Source organism: Cydia pomonella, chromosome 23 (assembly GCF_033807575.1).
Source record: "Cydia pomonella isolate Wapato2018A chromosome 23, ilCydPomo1, whole genome shotgun sequence".
Taxonomy (NCBI): Eukaryota; Metazoa; Arthropoda; class Insecta; order Lepidoptera; family Tortricidae; genus Cydia; species Cydia pomonella.
The window spans coordinates 2,491,722-2,511,247 of record NC_084725.1 but is presented as its reverse complement, the minus strand read 5'-3'; the positions used below and the strand labels follow the sequence as shown (position 1 = coordinate 2,511,247).

Here is a 19,526-nt window from a genome sequence, read left to right as displayed (position 1 = left end):
ATCGTAATGTACTATTGTGCAACGTGGGGGGGTAAGTGAAATTTTGACTACGAGGGAATAAAAAACTCGCAATATTCTTACCCCCGGACTTACACACAATGTTTTTCATCACACTCGTGAAGAGAAAACTAAATTTTAAGCGAAATAATTCTTAAATACGGTGACATATCAAACATTCGTCCGCCATTTTGTAATTTCTTGGCAGGCGAGGCATCGAAGGCACAGACCTATTCGGCATTCAGCCACGATTGAAAATCATGTAAAATATTTTAATTGGGGACCTTTTACATCTCCAGATTTAATGTGTTTTTAACCATAGAGACTATACATCTCTATTGTATTGTATTAATTATTTATTTTAAGATTATTATAATGTAATGTTTACCCAGGTATTGGCTGTTGTATTTATAAATGTTGTTATGTATTTTTCATATCACTATATGATGTTACTATAAATGTTGTATTGACTTGTAAAAGAGCCCTTGAGGCCTACTTGCAGAATAAATTTTTGAATTTTGAATTTGAATTTTGAATAAACGGCTGTTAAATTAATCAAATTATATCATTTTAAACATAAACAAAAATATTAAATTATAAATGTCAGTATTTTAAAAGTAAAATTCATTTATGCTATTTGGTTTGTATGAATAAGTGACATAATAAAATAAAAAAGCTATAACTCCCTAGGGAGTTATAGCTATTTTTTACTTGCAATAAAGATTAAATAAATATTAGCCCAAGCGGGCAAACAACAACTTTGCCCCCTTATAAAACAAATAAAAATAACTATTACCTGGGTTCCCCTTGTTGAATGCGACGGCGGCGGCGAGCGCGAAGTTGATCGCAGGCGCGGCGGGCGACACCGCGCCGAATTCGCTCGGCTCTTCTTTTGGATTTATCTGTGCACAATATGTATACATTATAAACTGATATACACCGTGTTTTTATTGAATTCCGTTATCTTCATGGCATGGGTTTAAGGAAACTAAATGGCATAACATTTTAGAAGAATACCGGTGTCTTTGAGAAAGTCACTTAATTTAAGCTAAGGAATGCACCCTTGAAATTAACGGAAATAAAAAAACAAGTAAGGTTAGTACGTCTTTCGTCGGGAACTGTACACGTTTTTATAACAAAGTTCCCACTGATATAGTGAATTTGCCTCTTAACAAATTTAAGTCACACGTTAAGAGCTCTTTGTTAAGTAAGGCGTATTATGCTGTGAATGATTTCATAGATGATAAGGATGCCTTTAAGCCAGTAGCTTGATCTTGATAGTATGATAAAAATGTCAGTAATAGTGTTTTCGTTTTCTTCCTGTGAAATAACCATACTAGCGTCCAGTACCTAGAACTGACACAAGAGAACATCATGTTCTCGTTTGATTGTATTATTTTAGTTTTGGACACTTAGAGACCTTATACACCTCTAAGATTTTATTTTATTTTAAATTTTATTTTATTTTAAATTTCATTTTATTTTAATACCTATTTTAATGATTTGGACACTTAGAGACCTGTACATCTCTAAGTCAATTTAAATTTATAATTTAGTTTTATAGGTAGGCACTCCTTATGAATAATATGTAGTCGCGTTTATGTGGCGCTATGCCGTCTTTAATGTAACTTACAAGCACAAATGTTGCATCTCACATTTTTTTTTATTATATTTATATTAATACAACCCGGCAGCTTGAACATGTCATGCTCGCTTAAAAGTCTTTACTTACGGTGGCGTCGTTGATCGGGTCGCCACTTTCCCGAATGAAGGTTGAGGGAGGCGATGGCTGAGATACACGTCATACTCGTGAACGGGTGCTGTTTGTGGAGACCGGTCTGTTTAAGCTTACACGGGGTACAGGTTATGTTAAAGTATGTAACTTTACTTTTGAGTGACATTAACGTGAGACACTTCATTCGGTTCTTGTCTGTTTTAATTTTTTTGTCTTTTAATTATTTATATAAGAATTCAAGCCTTGGCGACCCTCTACATCTCTAAGGATAATTTAATATATATTTTTATATTTTATCTCTGACACGTAGAGACTTATACATCTCTAAAGAATTTTAGTATTTTATGGTTTTATTTTTTTATCATAGTTTTTTTTGTGTAATTTGACATTTAGAGACAGTATACATCTCTAATAAAGTATTTATTATTTCATAGATTCGATATTTGTAATTGTTTTTTTTTTTAATTTATTGTTTGTAAAAATGGAGATGTAAAAGTGCCCCTGTGGCCTATTTGCTGAATAAATGTTTGATATTTGATATTTGAACACGGTGTAGATGTCATATACGTAAGGAAAAGTGATCTAGGCCTTCAGTGTCATTTATAAAGTAAATAACTTAGAATTACATGTTTCTAATTTAGTTTTATACTAAGAAATTAATATACCAAAAGCTGCATTTGTTCAATCCTATCGCAATATGTATTGAAATATTATACTTATTTTTGCCTATAATTGATTTGTACTAATTTTGTTACAAACACATTTTTTTCTTCTAGGTGATTTATAACGTATTTAAAAGCCAACACAATAATTTCATTGATTTTAAATAGCTTGGAATAAATAAATAAATTACCTGTCCCTGCTGTCCAGCCAATCCCAGCAGCTTAGAGTACGCCTGCCGCTCGTGAAGACCCTCGCCGCGCTCGGGCTTCACCTTGTCCACGATCGGCTTCCTCTCGTGCTGGACCGCTGTCGGTACAAAGCAAGAATTACTGCCCATCAGATTATCTTTTATAATAGGGAATATTACGCGAAACTCTGCGTAGGGGGCGCCACCAGGGACTGCATGCCCGAAAAATAACGATACCTTTATATAACTGTATGACGTCATACCGGTTTAATCCGAACCACCTTTAAAGGTATTCTATCTACCTATTCATTATCAGTTTTTTAGGTACTTATATAATGTCCAGTAACAGTGAATGCAATTTAAATAATTTTACAGTACATATGGTGCTACTTTACCGCACTAGTGCGAAAATTAGCATATTACGTCACTGTGTCGAACATTTAAAGGGCCATATGTACTGTAAAACGTTGTACGATACATGTGCGAATAGGTAATTCGCAACTCGTGTCGACTTAAATTATTCGGCTACCTAAAGTAGCCGAAAAACAACGGTACTGTTATTTTTTCGGGTACCTTAATCGCTTTCATAAAGGTACCCTATCAGCTTAGGCGTCATTGCCAAGCCGCCCGCGCCTTGCGCCAACTTGGTTCCTATTGGAAGAAATTGTCTATGGATTATTATTATTGGGGTGTTACGGGCCTTTGAGTGCCACGTCGACCATCCAGTGATCTATTGTGACGGCCCTTTAAAGCTCATTACTAATGCCCGTGAAATCCAGAAAGTTCCAGATTCTTTGGGCCGTAATGTTCTGTATCTCATAGGGTTGCAATACATGTAAGTATAAGGCCCGTAAGCTCTTTTGATTTTATTTAATCTATCGGTTTGGTTATAATAACGGTTACGGTATATACTGGAAAAAATACCGGTACCGTTATTTTAAAACGGTAGCGATACCTTTATATCGGAGCCCACAGCATCCCACAGGCGAGGCATTTCTGCAGCCTGCCGTACTGGCAGCAGTTCCTGTGGTGTTTGGTCACCTCGCAGTTCATGCTGCCCCAACATTGGTACAACCTAGGCCCCTTGACCTTCAGCCTAGGCCCCTTTTTAAATACTCACAGTCACTTCGCATCCCGCAGGCGAGGCATTTCTGCAGCCGGCAGTACTGGCAGCGGTTACGGTGGTGTTTGGTCACCTCGCAGTTCATGCTGCCCCGACATTGGTAGCCCAGCTTTTTGCGGATGCTCCGTTTGAAGAAGCCTTTGCAACCTGGTAAGATTTGTAGAAGTTTGGTAGAAGTCATAAACAACATTGATGGTAGTGAATGGTTCAAACCTTAATTCAGCAGAAATAAGGGAAACAGTGAATTCAATCTTGGTCCTCAATAGTCGTAATTATTATTGTTAGCGAAAATGGGTACTTCACCGAGTTAAGTATAGTGTAAACTCTATATAGCGACACTAAAGAAAGACGTTTTTTGACTCAATAGAGTTATCGTTGACCACCGGTCTGGCCTAGTGGGTAGTGACCCTGCCTATGAAGCTGATGGTCCCGGGTTCAAATCCTGGTAAGGGCATTTATTTGTGCGATGAGCATGATTATTTGTTCCTGAGTCATGGGTGTTTTCTATGTATTTAAGTATTTATATATTATATGTCGTTGTCTGAGTGCCCACAACACAAGCCTTATTGAGCTTACTGTGGGACTTAGCCAATTAGTGTAATAATATCCTATAATATTTATTTATTTATCGTTATATAGAGAGACATTAATACTAAACTAAAGCAACTATAGCCAAGAAATGCCGACGTCATAGGGTGTGGATCGTTTCGAGTGACGTTATAGGGTGTGGATCGTTTCGAGTGACGTTATAGGGAGTGGATCGTTTCGAGTGACGTTATAGGGAGTGGATCGTTTCGAGTGACGTTATATGGTGTATACACTGTATTTGCAAATATGTCTTATTATAAAACTTACAGAATATAATGTTTAAAGATGTATAACTACAGACTACTACTAGAAGACAGCATGTATAACTAATAAATACTAATAATAGTTGAGTATTAATGCCATAAACAATTTTACAGTACATATGGTGCTACTTTACCGCACTAGTGCGAAAATTAGCATATTACGTTACTGTGTCGAACATTTAAAGGGCCATATGTACTGTAAAACATTGTACGATACATGTGCGAATAGGTAATTCTCAATTCGTGTCAATTTAAAACACTCCCTTCGATCATGTTTTAATTTATCGCCACTCGTTTCGAATTTCCTATTTTTCACACTTGTATCACAATGTACTATTATTTGTTATGCCACTGTCAAAGTAACTTGTAAGTAAGCACTTTTAAAATTAATATTACTAATTTTTTGTGAGTATGTGTTGCATATGCTTTTCCAATTGTAAATTTGCAACATTATAACAATAATGTTAAAAACGAAAATGATTGGGTCTGTACCCAATGGTATTAAAATGGTTAGTATGAATATGGAGGAACAAACCTTCACAACTGATGGCTCCATAATGCCTCCCAGATGCTCTATCTCCACAGACAATGCAGAGCTCCAACCCACCAACTTCACTGCCTCCGCTGAATTTCATCTCCATCTGGTCCTGACCATCCATACTGCATCAATGAACAAGCATTACATTAGTTGGGGTATTGACAAACTTTTTGCCCCAAGGGTCACAACAAGGTCTCCAGTTCGTATTATGTATTATCATTATCAATTTATCAGTAGTGTTGGTTAAGACTTGAGTCCTTTGAGTCTTCTGCTTTGAAACTCGACTCCGTTTTTCAGACTCACATTTTAAGTCTAAACTCGAGTTCTTTTCAACTTGTTAGAGACTCTAGTCTTTTGTAGGGACTTGAGTCCTTTTCGGAAAACTCTATTTTTTTGTTTGCAAAATTTCGAAATGCTTTGTCTTTAAGAAATTATTTATTTAAGCCTGTGCTTTTCCTTAAATATTTTTAGATATTAAAAGTTTTCTAACAGTATCGTTTTTCATTTTTCTATATTAAGGACCCCTGTCGGATATAGGCCTCCTCCATATCTTTCCAGCTTTCTCGGTCTTGCCATTAAGAAATATTCGTGGATTAAGCACACAAATTATACAATAATGCATAATTTCTTTACTTTTATTTAGGTTAACCCTATGAAATTGTTGAGGGAGTCTTTATTCGGAGGCTCGAGTCCTTTTGAGTTCTTTTAAAAAAGACTCAATAAATGGTTCACCTCGGGACTTAAAAGACTCGGAAATTTTTTAAGCGCCGAGTTTCGTAATAACGAGTCGAATTCTTCAAATTCAGACTTAAAAGACTCGAGTTCCTACCAAAACTATTTATCAGTGGGGGAAATTAGAGCAATTGGGGTTCTCGGTTATTATTAGGGTTTGCAAAACTTGACATTCCTTTGCGTGCACATCTACAGATAAGATAATCACATGAATTTTGACAACCCTACATAGCCAGTTTATAGTTCTGTAGATTAGAAAGAGACAACATTCATCCCTGAATTGCTGTCACACTTTGGTTTTATGGAAGTTTCCTTTATGTATGGTACTACTATTCATTCTGTGGTATTATAAGCTTAACTAGCATAGGATTAAGGGAATGTACACTAACACTATGGACATGGTTTGAAATATTGAATTGAATTAGGCATGGGCCGGATTCTATGAATTTCAGCACTTAGCATGGGCAAACTTGGCAGGCTTGTGGGTGGAATCTGGATGCAGTGCCCTCCACATCATTATTCTAGCGGCATTCCAGCAAAAGGTCAACTTTTGTCAGCTTAATCTCTTGTTTGTGTACTTTTAACCAACCGGAGTTGTCTGTAATTTTCTGCACAAAACAGTGTGCTGATTTTTGCGGGGGAGGGGCACATCAAATATCCATGTCAGATAAACGTCAGTCCATACAATACATTGGCCGAGGTTTTCGACAGAGGGGTAAGCTCTTAAAGGCTACTCCGGTTGGTTAAATGCTCTAAGTCTGTGTATGATGCGGATCGTCATCAAATTTTAAGTCGACTATTTTGTTTAGAACAGTTTTTCCAGCTCTATACAGCGCAACCACGCGCAACAGAGGTTTGAATTCATGAGTTTTGACCAACACACATACAAGAAAGCTTACAAATAAGATGGAACATTTAAAAAACAGTGTCATGTACCCATTTTTATGATTTTGCACTTCTAGAATATCAAACTATTTTCTTGTAGTTGAAGTCATAGGTAGGATAACAGAAATAAAAGGAGACAAGGAAGTAGCATAACTGATATGCATAAGCCCATTGATTTAAAGAATAAATAAATAATAATGTAATTCTAGCTTTAATAAATAATGAGTTTAAGTGTATTTAATGATTTTAATAAAATTTTGGTATTCAGAGGACTTATGCCTAACTATTATTAGTGGTTATTACTGTAGATAATCTTTATATTCACTATGTAGCCAAATTTATCTACCAAATTGAAGGATATTTTATATAAGTAAATACGTCTTACCTATCAGGACACTTGAAATACAACAATCAAATTACACACAAACTGTTTCAAGCAATATGGTTCAATTTTAATACCTGTTTAGCAAAACATGTTTATCAAAATGCTACATATTTGAACCTTGATATTAATCAAAGGTCAAGTATTGGCAAGCAAGGTGAAGAAACATTAAGATTAGCCTAAATGACCACGCGAAAGTAATACTATGGTGCACTCGTTGGATAAAAAAAAAAAACAAAAAAAAACTTACAAATATTTACTCTTAATGGGCACCTTTCACTCGCTATTATGCATGGTATTTTAACCTTTACTTCTACGTGGGCGGAAATACAATGAACTTCTCAAGGTATAATAATAATAACTAGTAAAAACAAGACGCTCTGACCACTGAAGTGAGGAGAGCAAGAATGGAGTCATCCATAACGTGGGGTACAGTTACTTGAAGGAGCACTTACTTTTTTGCGCGGACGGTGATTTTATGGAAAACACAAGCTTTCTGGTGTTTTCTAGTCACGAATATTACTTATGATAGCGATGCATAGTAATTTTATAATTGAAAATAGTGGAATGAAGCGACGATAATGCAAATACAATAAAAATAAAATAAAGTTAATGGAGGAGGGAGAGAAAGAAATGCACTCAACAAAACGTCACACGATGATGTTTGAGGCACTAGTATTTTGTATTTGTTTGCATCGTAAATTCATCAGATAATTTTATCTAATGTTCATAAATTTTTTGTATCAAATGTATGTTACAACACAAAAATAGATTTTTATTTTATTATGTAATTATTAAAAAATATGCAAAAAATGTTCCTATAGTCTGTCAAACCACTTTGTCAGTAGAGCTCAAAATTCAAATTTTCAATGGGACGATAATCCTTCGTGCCTACAATTTTTAAATTTGCCATTTTTTTCTGCTGACGGAAATGGCTTGACAGACTATATTACCAAACACGTCCTTAACTGTACTTCAAACAGTCTGATTTACATTCTGTGTCTATGGCACTTCAGGCACTTGACACATCATGACATGCCCCTTGTCAAGTTGACAATGTCAGCCGAACCGCATGTGGTTTTGTTGTAAATAATAAGTCTAGAAAAGGGATTCCTATCACTAAACAAAGTGAGCTACTTTATCCATAAACATGGAGGATATTCTCGACAAGTTCAACACATTCACTGAAAAGCCGGTCAAGTTTTTGACCGTTCAAAAAGATGTTAAAGCCGACATCACAAGTTTGGTTAAATCTCTTTACGACCTTACAAAATCGGAAGAAATTAGCGATGGAAGGAAAAGGAAAGGCTCTGCTCTGCCTAAATTGATAGTGAAAGATTTCGATGAAGAGCAAATATGGCAGCAAATCGATCTGCAAAACACGCAGTGCTGGGATCAACTCGTATGGGACGTAGCTAATAGCATGTCAACAAAGAAAGATCTCACCTTCCCTGTGAGGATTAAAGACGAAGAGGATGAATCGCAAGAAGATGAAGAAATGGAGACTAAGAGTCAATCTGAGGAAGAAGAAGAAATTGAAGAAAAACCTAAAACTAAAAAGTCACAGAAAGAGTCTAATCTAAAGAAGAAAATTAAAAGTTCAATAGTTGATGATAAATTTTTCAAATTGAATGAAATGGAGCAGTTCCTTCTTCAGGAAGAAAAGGAGAAGAAAGCAGCATCTGACTCAGAAGATTCAATTGACTTATTTGATGATGTGGATGATGAATCAGGTGAAGAAGGGGCTCAGGGTATGTATAATGACTTCTTTGATGATGAAGATGGTAACGAAGATGACAATCAAGATGACAGTACAAATGATGAAGACAGAGAACATGAAGAAGAAAAATCTGAAGTTAATGATAAAAAGGCTAAGAAAAAGGATAAGAAAGTCAGGTTTGCTGCCATGGAAGATAGTGAGTCTGATGATGAGAGTACTGTTGCAAATGATGAGCCAAACACCAAGAAGGATAACAATATGGATGAGCATAAGTCAGACTTTGAGCAAAGACAAGACCGTTTAAAGCAAACTATTAATAGACTTGAAGAGAAAATGCTTAAAGAAGCACCTTGGCAGTTAAAAGGAGAAGTAGACGCAGTGAAGAGACCACAAAACTCCTTATTAGAGGAGGTTGTTGATTTTGATTTAACATCCCGACCACCACCTATCATTACTGAACAAACTACAGTTACCCTCGAAGATATCATAAGGCAAAGAATCAAGGATAAAGCATGGGATGATGTAGAAAAGAAAGAGAAACCGGTTGATGACCAGCTACAATTCCGTAAAACGGAAATCATTGATCAGGCAAAGAGCAAGCTGAGTCTCGCTCAAGTTTACGAAGCGGAGTATTTAAAGCAGAAGCAAGCAGCGTCAGGAGAGAAAGAAGAAGAGGAAGAACCGGAAGCACATAAAGAGATTAAAGAAGCCATGAAGAAACTGTTTGCTAAGCTTGATGCTCTCTGCCATTACCACTACACACCTAGAGCTCCACAAGCAGAAGTTAAGATTGTTAGTAACATTCCTGCTATATCCATGGAAGAGGTTGCCCCGGTTGCTGTAAGTGATGCAGCCTTACTCGCTCCAGAAGAAGTCAAGAAGAAGCGTAGGGGTGACTTAATGAGTAAAGAAGAGAGGAGTTCAACAGACAAGAAGAGGGAACGAAGGAAGAAAAAGCAACAGCAACGTAAGAAGGGTACCGTTGCTAAGGTTACGGAGCATAGGAATACTACAAAGGGTGTGGAAGCGAATGATAAGTCTTTGAAAACTTCCAAGGCATTCTTCCAGCAGTTGAATGATGAAGCAACGAGTATAATTAAGAAAAAACGTAAAAATAAAGGACAATGATGTGTGCTTGGTAGATAATTAGTATTTGTAATAAATGTGAAAGACTATGTCTTGTTGATATTAACTTGTTATTTTATTACTAATCACTTACATCTAGGGTGACATCGGATTTCCGGTTTTAGGTGACAACTGCATTGAAAATACGGGATATGAGGTTAAAATACGGGACAGACCGTTTTTTTTTAAATCAACATAAAAAAAATTATTACAAAAAATTTGCATAAACTATGAAATAACCTATAAAATTGCAAATTTTCTTAATGAAAAAGTTTAAAAAACAATATTAAATATTATAAAACAACAATTTTTATTTGGAAAGAAAAATGTGTAATCAAATTATATATTTTTATCATTAAATGCCATTGAAGCATAAAATTACGGGACAATGTACTGTCCCGTATTGGTTTCGCTAAATTACGGGATAGTGAAAAATTCGTACCTGAAATACGGGACATCTGGTCACACTCTACATCACCTTCATACAAATAAAATAAATAACTTCAGATTCACCTTACTAAATTAGGTAATACCAGGTATATGAGGTAGATAATTAACATGATAAAAAACCTATATTGTGTATTTGCTAAAAAAAATCTCTTCTTAGTAGAAAGACGCACAAAGCGCTGCGAAGGTACTCCCTTATGCTTGTAATGTAGGTACATGATATTTAATAATAGCGCCCCCATCTGGCCTGTTCTACCATTGGTAGCTACGAAACCCTACACTGAGCCTGGCCCGACATGCTCTTGGCCGGTATTTTTTAATTTAAAATTGCAATACGACGAGTGAGTGTCTGTTGTTGAATTCATAATTATGAATGAAAAATTTAACGCATCGATAAAAGGACAAGCAAAATGTTAAAGTAACCTAAAAGCTATCGAATGAAGTAAATTTCATATTGATATTCGTCATAGTACTTCTAAAATATCGAAAGAAACACAATTTTAAGCATATTTTCAAAGCATTAATCTATCGAGAAAAATATGAGCCATCTTGTTACTGACAAGCAGAAGCCTAGTTCAAGGACTGAAGTTATAGGTACATACTAGAAAATAATCGATGAAATCTTTGTACAATCCTGTAAATATCGATTTAAAAATAGCGCATTTTTCTATACACGGCGCCTTAAAAACACTTGTGATTTTCGTAAAAATCATTGTATTGTAAGATCAAGAAAACAGTTTAAAAGAGCTCAGAAAGCTAAGAATAAGCTACAAACAGCCACCAGCTTATCAAAAGAAACAAAAAAGTTATTTGGCTCTACTGAAAAAATCGCATTTAGTCCGTTACGCCCATTCAGGCGCGGATACAAGGGGGGGGGGGGCATAGGGGCAATGGCCCCCCCCTAAAACCCTGGCTCTCACATTACTAAATTGAGTAAATTTTTTTTACCTTATTTTCTGTGCAAAAATATATGATTTTCTCAAAATGGCCCCCCCCTAAGCCAAATCTTGTATCCGCGCCTGCGCCCATTGAGCCTACGGTAGCTACAAACACAATTTCAAGGAAAAACGTTGAGTACTTCTACAAAACTCATTCGGCATAATTGGTGCCACAGATGCCACGAACTTTGGCCATGGTCTTTTTTTTAATAATCTCTAGTCAGTGCTTTCACTGCTTTCTGTCCGGTATTAGGTCCAGTGGAATGTTTCAATTCGGTCAACTATGTGTATTCCGTTTTATTTTTATTTTTTAACTAGATACCGTCTAAGCTAACTTTGCATCGACTTGAACAGAACAAAATGAGGACGTTAAATTAAAGCGCGCGTTTGTTTCATGCGATGCGTTTGCCGCACACCATTTTACATCAGATAATATTATTATAAGTAACCCTTAATTATGAACCCAAATAATGGGATCAGGAGAGGAAGAAGGTAACCCTTACTTATAGGGCAACGGTCTCAAAAGACCACATATAACACCATCTTGTTATTTTTCTTGTACAGAATATTTTAGTACTATAGATTAGCGATGAGGCTAGAATTGAAGATTTTTTTTAAGTTTTGCGCATTATCATTTTCGAATTTTAACTGATGTGAGACATACTGACATTAATTTTAACATTATTTTTTTAATTTCACGGGTTAACTCACGCGTTTTTAGTCACTCGCGCGACATGTTTCGGAGAGGCTAGGTGTCCTTTTTCAAGCAGTAACAGTGCGCGAAGCTCCCTCTAACGCGGAAATGCGTCCCTTGGACTGGCCTGCGCTGGGCCATCGTTTAGAGGAGCCCTTAGTGCTTAACCATTTTGTTTGGGACCCAAAAAATTTTTTTTAATAGTTTTTATTTTACAAATTTGTCGCAAAGCATGATTTATGTATCCATGCAAAATTGCAGCTTTCTAGCACTAACGATCACGGAGCAAAGCCGAGGACGGACGGACATGGCGAAACTATAAGGGTTTCTAGGTGACTACGAAACCCTAAAAACGAAAGAAAGCACACACAAAAACTTTGAAATCATTATATTTAGAGATCTTATCTCTATTCGCCTTTCAAAATTTTGAGACTCATATCTATTTACGTATATTGCGTAAAAGCCTCCAAAACTACTAACAATAATAAAGTGCACACAAAAAGTGCAGTTAGGTTAGGTATTTAACATTTGAACCCGGCTAAATTGTAACTGCCCCATTCCGTAACTTCGGGCGCGAGCTAACTGCCATAGGGCACATGGAGGCATATATACTTGTAGGTGCTATAAATATAAGCCTTCAAAACTTCCGTAAGACAGAAATATTATAGTATTTTTCCTACTCGTTGACTGTAATGGTTGAATTAAGATTTCGTATACCAAACTATTATTGCGTACTTTTCATGTAAGGGATCCCAACTCAATTATAATAGTTATTTGTGTCCCCGGGGAGGAAAAGTAGGAAAAGTGGCAAACACACGGGATGGAATATCCTACGTTTCCTCCCGAGGTGCGCATACTATTTTTCTGCTCGACGGAGGCGGAAAGCGGCAACTTCGTTTAGCGCAGCGGGAACAAAGTTGACGCTTTCCGCCCGGAGGGTAGAAAAAAACATTTCAATAGGCTGTAGTCAACTTAAAAAAAATTGACCAATCACGTGCCGGCGCGCTCCCATAGAAAAGACTAAACGAGCGCGGGGTCGCGCGGAGTCGCGCGTTTTTGTATTTTGTACTACATTTTTGTCTACTGATATACTTACCAATTTTCATTATTTATTTAGGTTTTATACTAAACAAAGAATTATTTTAGGTGACTCGTAGAAAAAGTATTGTATATAATAGTGATATAATCAAGGTTTTCAATCTCGTACCGTGCTTAGGAAGGGCCTACTAAAGCCGCGAATACCGGTTCGTAAGCCACGCCCGCTAGCTTCCTCACTCCCCGCTAGCACGCACACATGGAAGCGCTCCGCGGAGTCCGCGGCGCACGTGAAGGTGAAAGCTCCATCTAGCGTTACAAAAGTTAACTACGATTATACGCGGTCGGCCAGAAACTTAATTCTAAGAAAATAAAAAAGATGGCGTTATTACTTGATACTAGAAAATAAAAAAATATATTGTTGTAAATTGTAATAAATCTGAGACTACAATATAGCCAATTTTTATTGTTGATTTTTGGAAGATGTTAATAGTATAGTTAATTGTAAGTATAATTTGTTAGTAAGTTACATTGTTAGTTATCATATTTTATTTAGTAATATATTGTTGAGGCAGGAAATACAGGGTGCCGTTTTCCGACGACCAATTTTTCGGATGATAGTGAATCACAGTTGTCAGTGGTAATTAACTACCTACATATAAAAAAGAAAAAAGTAAGTAATATGGTGACAACGAAAACTACCAAAAAAAAAGTGAAGTAAGTATTTTTATTACGCTGAAATATGTAATATTCAACTAATAACTTTTAAACAATTACTCAAACAATCAGGGTGATTCTTAAATTGTGTCCAGAAAAATATTTTTTCATAAAAGCTTTTTATTTTTAACATATTGTTACGTATAAAAAGCATTTTTTGATGCATATGGTCAACCTTAATACCCTCAGAAAAGGTAAATAAAATGAGTACATAATCACGGCTGTCACAAAGTGTCCCTCAGTCGTGACGTTTCGGCATTTTGGCGGCCAACTCCACTATTTTGAATTATACAATATTTTTAATATAGCCTAAGTTACTCCCATGACTTCTTAGTCATGACAGCTCAAATTGGCAGTTGGGCAATAATAACAAATGAACGTAGCTAAAAAAATCCATTTCTAAAGAGTGAATATGCCTCTAAATTAATCAAACGAATTGAGAATGTCACGACCACGTGTCTATATGTCACGAACGTGGATTCAAAAGTCCGTGGCGGGGACAGAATTGAGGCCACTGTCGTGACAATTTGAAACATGTTCGGTATTACCTAAAAATTACCTTTGACTTTGCAAATATTAAATAATTAGCTCAATCTCGAATGTATTAAGTATATATTATGTTACAAACAATAACGTGAAATGAGTACGAGGTTGACCTTTTTTTTTAATTAACACAAATAAATAATTTTCGACAACACTTCTCCCTTCAGCCATTTGCAAATATGACACCAACACAGTATTGCTGTTCTAAAAAAATAGCGTTAAAAAGGCTGCCAGACGTAAAGGGTTACCTTAAAAAGAAAGAAAAGAAAGTTAAGAAAAGAAAGTTATTTCTACCGAGTACTGCATGTTTATGTTACCACGCGCGGCGGTGACACGAAAACTGATCACAAGATGTATGTTATTAAAATTGTTATAAAGTCGTTATATATCCATACAATTTATAAACCGTATTGTGGAATAGGTGTAAGTGTTAACATTTGATATAAAATTCTTCCAAAATCACTTTCAAAGAAAAATAAAATATCATAAAATCCGAGGAAGTCACACTACACGTTCCGTGACATTTCGAACTTCTTAATATGTTTCTAATAAATGCTCTTAGGATATTAGGTTGACATAAAACTAGAGGTAAATTACTAAGTATATTGATATTCAGTTTACTTATTTTCTTAAAAATATATGCTATTCTTACAGGTAACACAAAATTGACGTATGTATTTATGATTGTTATTTTGACTGTTTTTAATTTAAGTTAATTTTTATTGTATTTTCGTTTGTTTGTGATGTAATTATGGGCCTTTCACCTGAAATAAACAATTTCATAATATCGTTCCCCTGGCTTTGGTTCACTGTGATTTTCATTCCCGTGTGTTTTGATATAAAATGTATTCTTCATGGGCATGTACAATGTTAAATCATATGTCAAGTAAATGATTATTTACTTTCATGGATTAAGTAAAAATGATCGTAATCATAACAGTTGATCAAAGACATACTTATTTCTTTTCCCCTGGTTCTCATTCCATGCCTTTGGACTGGGGTTTCAACTAAAATCAACGTTTGGCACTTCGTTCTATAGATCTTAAAAATAACATTAACTTGCTAAGAGCGTTCTATGATTCAGTGTATTATTTAGGAACTAATTGTTCCGAAATTCATTGTCATTATGTCATTCCTTGTCATTCCCTTATCGGTTTTTTTCATTCCCTCGTCGCTTTTACTTTCTTTTTATCGATTTTATTATTCCCCTGATATATTGAAATTATATTTAATAATCTGATTTCAAAGAACGACCCTTCAATGCCCGCCATAAGCTAATTGGTTGGCTAATGGTTTCAAGAGCATGGACAAATAAAGTATAGCTTAACATTATCAACACAGAATCGCGTTCCTCTGAAATGAAAAGTTTGATCGGGATATCCATAACTGCACAACGCCGTCTATTAGGAACTACTTTAATTATCAGACAGTTAGACAAGAGGTTGAAGCACCGAACCAAGTGTAATGAACTGAGTGCCTACCGCGAACCACGTTCGACGTGTTGCCTCCCTGTCACACTTACGTACGAATTTACAAGTGCGACAGAGAGGCAACCCGTCGAACGTGGTTCGCGGTAGGCCCTCTGATACTGCTGTTAAATGGTGGTATCTGCTATAGCAATTGCCTAAACTTACAGGAAAGCGATTTTGTAAAGACATTGTTAGTAAGCGAAAACTAAGTATAAAACTTTAATAGTCTTTGACAAGACTAAGATATATTAAATTATTAAGGTATAAAAGTAGAGCGGTATAATTTTAAAATCTGAAAAAAAAAGAAATTAAAAACAGTTTAAGTTCTAAGATGTACATTATCGAAAACCTGTATATGTTAATATTTATAGTATTTTTAAACTCGATGGGGAGGGTGACAGGTGTTATCTCTATATAATTTTAAACCTAAAAACGCCAAATCTCGCAAAATCGTATTGAAAGTATTGAAACGACAGCTGTCAGCACACCCATATAAAAAAGAAAGAAAACTTTACTCTTTGCTGAAAAGTCATATTAGTCATTGACGTTTTGACAGTATCCTGTTAAATATGTTCTTAAGGCATGCGGATTACAAATCAGAGGTTGCTGGTTCAAACCCCGGCCCGTGCAAACGAGTTTTTTTTTTCTAATAAACGTGTTGATTTTTTTCGTTTTTTTTAATATAATAAGTAAGTATATTTGTTTTACATAAAGATTACCTAGGCTATACAAAAATTGGTATGAATAAAATAAAATTATTCGTGTCATTAAAATATGTTTTTAATACACATATTTAAAGGAATAACTTTATTTCTGTATAAGACAGACAAGATTTACTTTTACAATAAAATAGAAAATAAGGAATAAAGATATTATATAGTAACAAAAAAAGAAAACAAAAAGTTACGATTAGATTCGATGGGTCTATAGATGTCTCGCATTTTTTCTTTGGTGTCTACACGACCACACAGCTATCGATACATTACAGAAGCTGTCGAAATTTCCTTACCCGTTGTAATTGTTCAAAGAGTATTAGACTTTGACGTAGCTAGGCAAACACGCACACATGCGTAACGTATAGGCCTGTAAAGATAGCTCCATTCGTAGTAGACCTCGGATTCCGTTACTAGTTAATAGAGCTACGACTCAACGTTTATTGGATATGTCGATTTTACGTAATTTGGAGCGCTGCGCGATTTGACATAGGTCTTACCTCTTTGAGGCACCACGGCCATCTAACATTACTGGCATAAAGGACGCATTTATGACTTTGACGCATGACAGAAAGAGAAGCCGAACTGCGTAAAATGGGCGTTTTCTGTTGAATTCATAAAATCAAAAACGAGAATAAATCCGTTTGTATAAGATAATAAGTTAATATTTAGTTGAATGATGTTTAAGACGAGATGAAAATCTTTACTTTAATGTGGATTATGCTGGATGAAGATGTGTTTTCTAGTTGCACTGAGGTAAACGCTAAAAATGTAGATGTAACTTTGGATTTATATTCTATCGAGGAAATTTTAAGCCTTTTTGTTTCGACTAGTATCATACCTCTTATCATATAGTCAAGATACATATATCCGAAAAACACGTCTGTTTGTTTCCGGGGCTAGCCCCTGCCACGCTTCAAAGATCCCGTTATTTTTCGATGCAGGGCCTTAAGCAAGCGTCGTTGCGTAAACACGGTACTCGACTGAAAAGCTCTCTATTATATCACGATTGTATAAAATACTATTTTGGAACAATTAACTTATGTGCAATAATAAGGGTTCTTAAAAGAGTTAGGGTGCCTTTCGACCAGAGATGTGCTATGCTATGTTTTCAAACATTTGAAATGTAGCTGTGGCTGCGTTTCAAATGTATGAAAACATAGCATAGCAAGCATAGCACATTCTCTGGTCGAAAGGCACCCTTTAAGACGCACAGAGTTTGATGAAGATGGAAATTTTGTCGCGTAGAGCGATGGCTGAAAGAAGCAGCAAGGATGAATCTGATCAATTCCTAGGAACACTCCCCGTTATACATGCTATAGAAAATGCAGAGCCTCAGATCGGGTCTTGTTGCCTGAGTCAAAATTTAAATTAATAAATAGACTGCTAAGCTGAAATGGAACTGGGCCGGCCATGTCTGCCGCATGCACAGAGGTGGGCCAAAATAGCCACGCCACGGCGTGGGTGCCGCAAGACGGGCGAGGAGCTGGCAGGCCCAGATGGCGGGATGACCTGGACGTAACTCTCAACGACTGGAGATTGCTCAAGATCGAAACGGATGGAGATCGAGAGAGGAGGGTTTTGCCCAGCAGTGGGTCAACATATACGCTATTAATATATAATATATAAATAAAACCTGCTCCAAACTTCGTACCTCCAGTGAGACTGATTCGTCTCGCGCCATATCGCGCGTTTTTCCCCGCTAATTACTCGACTCCGAGTTAGTCCCGTAATATGTAAGATTTACTTCTTGTATTGTTACTTTTATTGCCAAGCCCGTTGTAATGGGGATTTGGAGTTTAACCGGCGTGTGGTGTGTTTGTTTTGATGGTTGGGTGTTGGGTATGATCGGCCTTAATAGTTAAGGATTAAACTTGAGAAAAATGGTAATTGTGTAGGTGTCGCTGAATATTTTTTACATGTAATGGTGGAGGTGAAAAAATAAATAGTTATATATCTGAAAAAAGCCCTACCGACGACAACGACTATGAACTTTTTCACCGCCATATAATCGAAATTCGTTCTCATTTTTAAGGTTCCGTAGTCAACTACGCCTGCCTGTCCGTCCGCGGCTGTGCTTTGTGATTGTTAGTGCTAGCTACTGCCTACATATTTGTGGCGTTTGGGGTTGAAACCCGAGGGCTGTGGGGGCCTAGCGCGCATCGTCTCTATAAGGAGTGGTCAAAGCACCTTATAGAGGCTTCTGATGACCAGAGGGCTGGCCTCATGCTGGCCTATATTTCGTTCAGCGGAGCCGTTCAGTTTTCTGGGCACCCGATCGATTAGGGTAAATGTTTTAATTATCAGTTTTTAATTGAACTGTTTTTTACTATGTTTCATATGCTCGTTTTTCGTTATATCAATAGGATTTTTCGTGCAAAATTTATTATAATTTTTTAAAGCGCATTTAGACCTATGTTCGTGATTTCTATCGAGTGAAAGCCAAAAACTCAGGTTGAATCGCTAAATTAAATTTTTGGCAACCTGAAAAAGCGCTACGACCTTTTAAAAACTAAGTTCTCTGAGCACGTTAACTTTAAAATATACACGTACAATAGAAACCTTATGGCAATGACATCATAGCGGGAGTCTTCGCAAACACATGACCCTTTTTCCCCGTCTGATTTATACCGCGCTTATCGCGGCTGAATTTATTTGTCTGCCGCCGCTCCTGCCTGCGATGCTGTCCTGGTACTGGTCTATGGAAAATTATAGACAGAATTTTATTTTTAAAACGAATTCATTTTTTATACCACGACGGTGGCAAACAAGCACACGGCCCGCCTGATGGTAAGCAGTCACCGCAACCTATGGACGCCTGCAACTCCAGAGGTGTTACATGCGCGTTGCCGACCCTTTAAAAACCTGTACACTTCTTTTTTGCAGAACCCCATACTGTAGACCCTCGAAAAAACCTCGGAAGGGAGCTCATTCCACAGCCGGAGCGTCCGCGGGAGGAAATTCCTTTTGAACCGCACAGTACGCGCGTGGTATAAACATTTCGTGTACTCAGTAGCTAAATAAATTTTAAA

The 19,526-nt window shown here is 36.4% G+C and overlaps 2 protein-coding genes across 5 annotated transcripts in view; one reads left to right on the top strand and one right to left on the bottom strand.

Annotated features, from left to right (window-relative positions):
- LOC133530713 (nuclear receptor subfamily 2 group C member 2) overlaps window positions 1-8,002 on the bottom strand; it is a 33,204-nt gene extending 25,202 nt beyond the window's left edge. The window contains exons 1-5 of one of the 4 annotated variants that reach the window (XM_061868737.1): window positions 7,549-8,002; window positions 5,092-5,216; window positions 3,703-3,852; window positions 2,586-2,701; window positions 794-899 (exon numbers count right to left, since the gene is read on the bottom strand). In XM_061868737.1, coding sequence (XP_061724721.1) covers window positions 794-899; window positions 2,586-2,701; window positions 3,703-3,852; window positions 5,092-5,215 — 496 coding nt within the window. In that variant the 5' untranslated portion in view covers window position 5,216; window positions 7,549-8,002. The other 3 variants (XM_061868736.1, XM_061868734.1, XM_061868735.1) reach the window with 3 other exon arrangements.
- Window positions 8,003-8,143: 141 nt separating this feature from the next.
- On the top strand, window positions 8,144-10,005 carry LOC133530712 (U3 small nucleolar ribonucleoprotein protein MPP10-like). Its single transcript, XM_061868733.1, has one exon. The coding sequence runs from the start codon at window positions 8,244-8,246 to the stop codon at window positions 9,939-9,941; it is 1,698 nt and encodes a 565-aa protein (XP_061724717.1). The 5' UTR covers window positions 8,144-8,243; the 3' UTR covers window positions 9,942-10,005.
- Window positions 10,006-19,526: the final 9,521 nt, after the last annotated feature.